Source organism: Hypanus sabinus, chromosome 3 (genome assembly GCF_030144855.1).
Source record: "Hypanus sabinus isolate sHypSab1 chromosome 3, sHypSab1.hap1, whole genome shotgun sequence".
In the NCBI taxonomy this organism is placed as follows: Eukaryota; Metazoa; Chordata; class Chondrichthyes; order Myliobatiformes; family Dasyatidae; genus Hypanus; species Hypanus sabinus.
In genome coordinates, this window is record NC_082708.1 from 169,350,795 (window position 1) to 169,358,705 (window position 7,911).

The window sequence follows — 7,911 nt, forward strand, 5'->3', positions numbered from 1 at the left end:
GTAAATATAAAGGCAAAAGGTGTAGTGCTGGTGTTACAGATACACACTAAACATGCTAGAGAGAATTAGTTCATTTTGTGTCCATTTAGAGCTTATATCGCTGTGCAAGTGAACAGTATTTTAAATCTTAATTCCAAATCTCTCCTAATTATTTTAGCAAGTTTAGACCATTTAACCCTTCAGGATATTGTAAATAATCCTTTTCTCTTCTACCCTGTCTAAATTCTTCTTTCACTTTCTTGAACATGATTTGGCAGGAAGTAAAATATTCTGACTTGGATTTCCTGATTCCAGTTCTATGATGTTTTGACTTGGAGACCATAAGGTGATGGTGCTGCAAAGTTTAACAAACAGGGGAGGGATAAGTACTCCTGCTCCTCAAGCTACGTTATGAAGAGAATTACCTATCCATACCTTTAAACCCTACCACACTGGTAATACAATCACTTTAGTTGGGTATGATTCTCTTCAGAGGGTTTGCCTATTAATGGATCCTCAGGTGGCTATAGATGCTGATCCGGATCTACATAACTGGGATGTTAGAGTGTATTCCCTTAACGGAGAACACCTGTAAGTGACCTTGTTTAACGTCGGGAGGCTAATTCATGCGCAGCCGCCATGTGGTCCTTAACAAATCAGGGGCAGAGTCCAGTGGCATGGAATGCACAACGATAATGCAGGCTTTCTTTACCTTCTCTGCCATTGTGAAGGATCATCATTTTCTACCAGCTCCACTGCTGACGTCTTGGTTGGAACAATCTTTGTTTTGAACCTCTCCCTTGACCCTACCAAGAGCTAAGCACCAAATGGATAAACTTCAAAAGGCATCGCTCTCAGGATCTCCGGAACTCACAAGCCTCTCCACCATGAAAAGATGACGATCCTCGGATTATACCTTCAACAAACATTAATTTTTCAAAATGCAGGTTCTGCAAATCTGAAGAGAATATACTGAAAGTTTTTCAGGTCAAGTCATGTCAGAGACAAGAGCACAGAGACTGTTTCCCTTGATAGCCTCATTTTGTGCGTATTCCAGCATTTTCCAAGATTAATATTTACCTCTTTCCAGTTCCTACATTCTGATTTGGAGATGGAAATCAAAATGTTCCTGCCTTCCTTCATTGCTTCATTTCCTCCAAAATCTGGGAATCTTGAGTGCCATGGGAAAACCTGTTTATAGTTTTTCCACTCTCCAGTATGTAGAGCTTGAGCAGGCAAATTATTTAAATTAATGTTGTATGGAATGTAATGCAATAATATACCAAATAGAAAAAAAAACAAGTATACACGGGGACTAAAATCCCACCAATATGGTCATTATGACAATAAAATGAATTTTAGAATAGTATCATTAAGGGATGTTTCAATAATATTGCATTTTGAGGAAGCATTGTTGAAATTTTAAAACATTTTCAGGGTTCTCAAAAAGCAAGGAAAAGAAAACAGTATTTCTTTTTGCACCACCTCAGTCTGCAATACAATATTTTGCACCATTCCATTCTCTGTGCCCTGGTCATTGTGCTTATCATCACCATGTATACTGTTTACTGTGATCTTCATGGAGCAAGTCATTTAATTGTACCCTCATGTATACAACAATAAACTAATCTGAACCTAAACTCGTCATTATTTTTAGTTACAATTGCCTGAGCATATTTAAAGCAGAGGCTTATAGGTTTTTGATTAGCAAAGACATCAAAAGTTATGAATAAAATGGGGCTGACAGGGATGATAAATCATCCATAATGGATGGAATGGTGGAGCAGACTTGATGGGTCGAATAGCCCAATTTGTTCCCATGTCTTATGGTCTTAAATTTTCTTTTAGACACAAGACTATATTTTCCCCAGGGAAAAGTTTAGGTAGCCCAACTATTTCTTTCTGACGAAACATTACCTTAAAAGTAAAATACATATCAATTATTTGGAATATGACTTTGAACAGGTGCTAGGGAGAAGGTATTAGAGGATTGCAGGAAAAATAGTGGAAACATTACAGCTACTTTGTAGTTGCCAACAGTAAATTAGGTGTAACACTTTTCTCTGAATGTTATGGGTTAAAGGCCAACTTCTGAGATACGACTGAAGTCTAAGGGTTCGGCATTCTGCATTCTACGGGAGTTCTGCATAGTTGGAAGTAAGTCCCTTTAGAAGAGTGACATATCCCAGTATCAGCAAATACATCAATGTCCTAACTATTTTGCTACAATTTTCCACCTGTTCACATTACAATGAGCTTCATCTCTAGTGTGCTACTATTTATTCATCATCAACAAATAGATTCGATCATTATGATATTATTAATAATGGATTTTGTTCTGTACATTTAGTTGCAGAGTCTCTTCTGTTACTAGAGCAACTTCAAAGTGAATGCAAGTACTTTTTTCTCCTCAAAATAAACACTGCAAAGCTTGTACATTCCTGCTGAAATCAAACTAAATTCGCTCCCACTGAGTTAGCCATATGCTTTATTACCAAATATGCACAACAATAGAAGACCGGATTTCAGCCAACACTCTTTCCCATTTATCAAATTCAAATGTATTTTGACCAGAACCTTCGCATTCACACTTACCTGATATTGCCTTTTTTTTACATGTTTCAAATAAATTTAATTGTTTAGAAATAGTAAAAGTTCTCCCAAAGAATAGAGATCCAGCAGACGTGTCTACTCCAACACTGGAATCATATGAACATATTTATCCTGATACTGTCATTTTTATTTTTTAACATAATCTTTCTGATTGTCCATTTGTTTTTATAAAAGCTGCTTTGTCAGGTTATTATTTAAATAGACAATATGGTTTTCTTTAGGGAATAGTGATTGTGCAGCCATTAGTGTGGAGGTAATCTGGAGGCCTGGAACTAATAAAGAGAAAACCAAGTTTGAATCCTCACAAATTAGCTGTTAAATGTCTTAAAATTTAGAAAAACTGAAAAAGGCACTTTAAATAAGTAACAGATGCAAACATTCTAGTACTTGAATAGATTATACATAATACTGTTTCTGATTTAATGTGACAAACAGATTGGAAGTTCACTTTCTCTTAATTGCACTACATTGGTGCATTTTTCAAGGCAATCATGTCATGTTCAACATAAAAGATTAAATATATGAAAGGGACCTGAGGGATAATTTGTTCATGCAGAGGACAGTGTGTGTATGGAGTGAGCTGCCAGGAGTCAAGGCAGGTACAATAGCATCAACTGCTTAAGTACATGCATAGGAAAGGTTGAGAGGGATATGGGCCAAATGCAGGCAAGTGGTCCTGGCTTGGTGGGGCAACATGGTCAGTATGGACAAGTTTGACCAAAAGGCCTTTCTATATCCTTTCTACATTACTCTGTGAATCAACATTCAAGTTCACACATTAAGTTTGACTCTCCTAAAGTTGTTGAACAAATTAATAATTGATATATACACTCAGTGATCACTTCATTCAGTAAATCCTGTACCTAATAAAGTGACCACTGAATGTATGGTCATGGTCTTCTGCTGCTGCAGCCCATTGGCTTCAAGGTTCGACATGTTGGTAGTTCAGAGATGCTCCTCTGCACACCACTGCAGCAGCAGGTGAATATTTGAGTTATTGTCACCTTCCTGTCAGCTTGAACCAGTCTGGCCATTCTCCTCTGACCACTCTCGTTAACAAGACATTTTTGCCCACAGAAGTACTGCTCACTGGATGATTTTTGTTTTCTGCACCATTCTCTGTAAACTCTAAAGACTATTGTTCTCAGAGATACCAAGCCACCCCATCTGGCATCAACAATCATTCCGCAACTTCACTTAGGTAACATTTCTTCCCAATTCTGACGTTTGGCCTGAACAAGAGACACTCTTGACCATGTCTATAAGCTTTTATACACTGAGCTGCTGCCACATGATTTGCTGATTAGATATTGCATTAATTAGGTATACAGGTGTATCTAATAAAGAGGCTACTGAGCAGACGTTTAATAAAAATACGGGAAATATTGATATATTAAAACCAACAATATCATTATGGATGAAATGTCAAAACGCCTCCTATAAAACAGGCAAATTTGCAAAATACTTTCAACATAACGTCTCGTTAACAATTTGCAAATAACCTACTGCATAAGGTATTTGGAAATCCTGCAACTCCTCAAGTCGCAACATTAATCTAAAAAATAAAGCAAAAAATTCAGAATAAGGTGACATAATATAGAAGTCACCCAAAGATAAGTGTTTTTGAAATATCAATTCCTAGTGGTTGAATACCTTGGAGACAGAATGTACTTGTCCCCACCCCATCACCTGATATACAAACAAAATAATTGAAAACAGGTCAGTCAGTATCTGTGAAGAAAACATCTCAGGTTTTCGTGTGGGTGGTATTGCATCAACACTCTTCGGAGGCGAGTATATTTCATACCTGATTTCTGCACCAGCTCCCTGACATCTTTCTTCTCGGGCAGGCCAGCGTAGCAGATGCCTCTACACTCTAGGATCGTCCGCAGCTTCTTGAAGCTCAACGCCACTGGGTCTACCAACTTCGTGGCGAAGACTCCGGTCTCGTACCAGACGATGGCTTCGAAAAACCGGGCCAGCACAAAGAGGACCAGGAAGTAGAGGAGCAAGAAGAACAGCTTGAGCCACATCTTGGGGCGGGGAGAAGCGGACTGCGCTGTTAAACGGGGCACTCCGGCATCTCAGTCCGACTGCAGCCGTATCGGAAATATTTCCGTCGTCAAAATCCGAATTAATATGTATCTCTCTCTCCAATTTATCAATAAGGGAGAGCGCCGGTCGCTTTTGTTATTGTTGTCAGGCCGATGTTTATCACCTCAGGGCTCAGGCCCGCCCTTCGCCACGGCGCAGCACCATTTTCCGCGGCCGCGATCGACACGGCGCCGGCACTCTAACCATTGGCGCCTGCGCACAACTCTTCAAATCGGACAAAGCGTGACCAGCTCATTTGCATGAATGTTAATTATAATCCTGACAGAGCCGGAGATGTGGGCAACCGCTCCAACGCTGATTTACTGGAACAACTGCACAGCAGTATATTCATCTGAATAAAATAAATAAAAAGTGTTGCAACACACATAAAGTGCTGGATGAACTCAGCAGGCCAGGCAGTATCTTTGGAAAAGAGGAACTAGCCGACATTTCGGGTCAAGAACCTTCATCATGACTTTATTCCAGACCCGGTGAAGGGTCCCGGCCCGAAACATAGACTGTTTGCTCTTTTCCATAGATGCTGCCTGGCCTGCAGAGTTCCGCCAGCATGTTGTTCCTCAATGATCCCCACACGAAACATTGTGCACTTGACCCACCTTGTGCCCTAGAACCACATTTCATAAATTTGTCATCCTGTTGGCCTTTAATGCCATTAACAGAAGAGTAATTTCTGTGTCTGTTGCTTTGGATTTCCAGAATCTGCAGATTTTCTGGTCACTGAGGATATAGTGGTAATTACATCATGTGATCATCTTAGCCATAGAAAAGGAGAAATTCAAAGTAAAATTAATTTTAGTAAGGTCAATTTCAATGGGATGAGAAAAAAAACAATTAAACAACATTGTAGGAGCCACGCATCTGTTCTCTATCTGCATTGTATTCTGGATTGCACTTTTATTATGGCAAATAGTCACATAAGTTGGGGTATGGTAAAAGCAAAAGGAATAAGTTACGTCTTCATGCTTTGTTCATTGCAATTTGTAGTAGTTGGGGGCTGACGGAGGTCGTATCTTTTGCTGACCACTCAATTCCACTTAGCTTACACTTCAATATGCTTAAATGTTATCGCTTCAAGATTGTATATTTGCTAATTGCTAATAAAGGATCGGAATACACATCCACGACTTTTGGAGCAATCATTACAGGAGTGAGGGTGCGTCATGCACGTATAACAAATCCATAGGGTTGCCGGTAGGGCAATTGTTTTGGCATGGTTTTATCACTAAATTCCGTCAGCAAACCTTTTCAACAGTTATACCAAAAGAACATCAGCAAATGGAGTGTCTGTGAAACTAAAAGTACTGTAGCCTAGAGCAGCTGTGACAAGTAACAACTTTTTGTTGTTCATGCTGTGTTTGGGTTAGAAACTCAGTTTTAAATGGCCAGCACTGCCTGTCCAACTGGGTACTGAAAGCTGTATTTGTGTTTGCCTAAGTAATTCAACCCTTGGTTCTGTTGAAATGCTGAATTGAAAAACTGTGGAAGGTGCGGAATAGCTGCAGTCCAAAAACAAAGAAATACTCAGATAGCAAAATAGTACAATCGTGGCTGACAAGGGAAGTCTAAGCTATTGTAAAATCAAGAGAGGGCATACAACAAAGCAAAATTTAGCAGGAAGACAGAGGATTGGGAAGCTTTAAAAAAAACTTACAGAGAGCAACTAAAGTAATCATTAGAAGGGAAAAGATGAAATATGAAAGCTGAATCAAAATCAGAATCAGGTTTATTATCACCAGTATGTGACATGAAATTTGTTAACTTAGCAGTAGCAGTTCAATGCAATACATAATCTAGCAAACAACATCAAAGTAGATAGCAAAGCTTTTTCAAGTTTTTGCTGACATTGGTTAGGGTTTAGAGGAGGTCCACAAGGATGATTCTGGGAATGAAAGGGTTATTTTATGAGGAACTTTTGATAGCGCTGGGTCTGTACTCGCTGGAATTTAGAAGGATGAGGGGGGGATTGTGGTGAACTACATATACCTGTCTGGACACGCCACCCCCCCCCCCCCCCCCACTGACTACTCCTGTGGCTCCTCCCACAGACCCCTGTATAAAGGTGATTGGAGGCACTGCTCCTCCCTCAGTCTCCAGGATGTTGTGTGGTGGTCTCTTGCTGCTGACAGTGCTTTCTTCCAGCCAATAAAAGCCTACCTTGACTCACATCTCCAAGAGTTATTGATGGTGCATCAGGGATCGCATTGAAACCTTTTGAATATTGAAAGGCCTGGACAGGTAGATATGGAAATGATGTTTCCCATGGTGGGTGAGTCTAGGACAAGAGGGCACAGCCTCAGGATAGAGGGGCGTCCATTTAAAGATGAAGAGAAATTTCTTTAGCCTGAGTGTGATGAACTTGTGGAATTTATTACAATAGACAGCTGTAGAGGCCAGGTCATTGGGTGTATTTATGGCAGAAATTGACAGGTTCTTGATTGGATATGGCATCAAAGGTTACAGGGAGAAGGCTGGGGAGTGGGGCTGAGGAGGGGGGAAAAAAGGATCAGCTATGATGGTATGGTGGAACAGACTTGATGGGCCCAATGGCCTAATTCTGCTCATTATCATGCAATATTGTTCAAATTGCTGGAGGAAATTAAAATATTTATTAAGCCACAGAACAGGCTTGTTTAGCATGCGTGGAGCATGTTCTATTGCTTACAGAGTGACCCATACATTAGAATGAAGGCTGATTCAGCTGAATTATATGCAAGACAACAAACATTGAGGGAGAAACACGCATTGGAAGAACAGGAAGAGCAACTTTGGAGAAAGATGGAGGAAGAAATTGCAGCCAAGATGACCAAAGTTAAAGTGCAGTGGTTGCTAAACTTGCTCCAGCTGAACGGTTCTTTGATGAGAGTTCCTATGTTGAGATGGAACATAAAAAGTACAGTGCACTCATTGTCAACGTGGATACATTTGAGGAACAAATGTCTATGAGCTATGAGTCTGAACCCCAAGGGGTAGTTCAGCATGTTCACACTCAGCCTGCACCATGGAGGTACTCTGAACTTATGCCTCATCCAATAGCACAAGGTGCTTCTAAGTATATATGATGACACTTGTGTTTCAGATAAGATCTAAATACAGCATTGGAGGCACATAAGGACATGAAAGGAAGTAACCAGCATAGTGATACAACACCAACATCCCTGCCAAAAAGAGATTTTCAAATATTCAATGGCGATCCATTGCAGTATC

The 7,911-nt window shown here is 40.0% G+C and overlaps 1 protein-coding gene across 2 annotated transcripts in view; it reads right to left on the reverse strand.

Annotated features, from left to right (window-relative positions):
* Positions 1–4,907, reverse strand: part of rnf103 (ring finger protein 103) — a 55,901-nt gene extending 50,994 nt beyond the window's left edge. Inside the window, exon 1 of one of the 2 annotated variants that reach the window (XM_059965643.1) lies at positions 4,400–4,896. In XM_059965643.1, the coding sequence (XP_059821626.1) occupies positions 4,400–4,625 (226 nt within the window). In that variant the 5' untranslated portion in view covers positions 4,626–4,896. Of the gene's footprint in view, positions 1–4,399 lie in introns of both variants that reach the window. The other variant, XM_059965640.1, reaches the window with a different exon arrangement.
* Between the last annotated feature and the right edge of the window lie 3,004 nt (positions 4,908–7,911).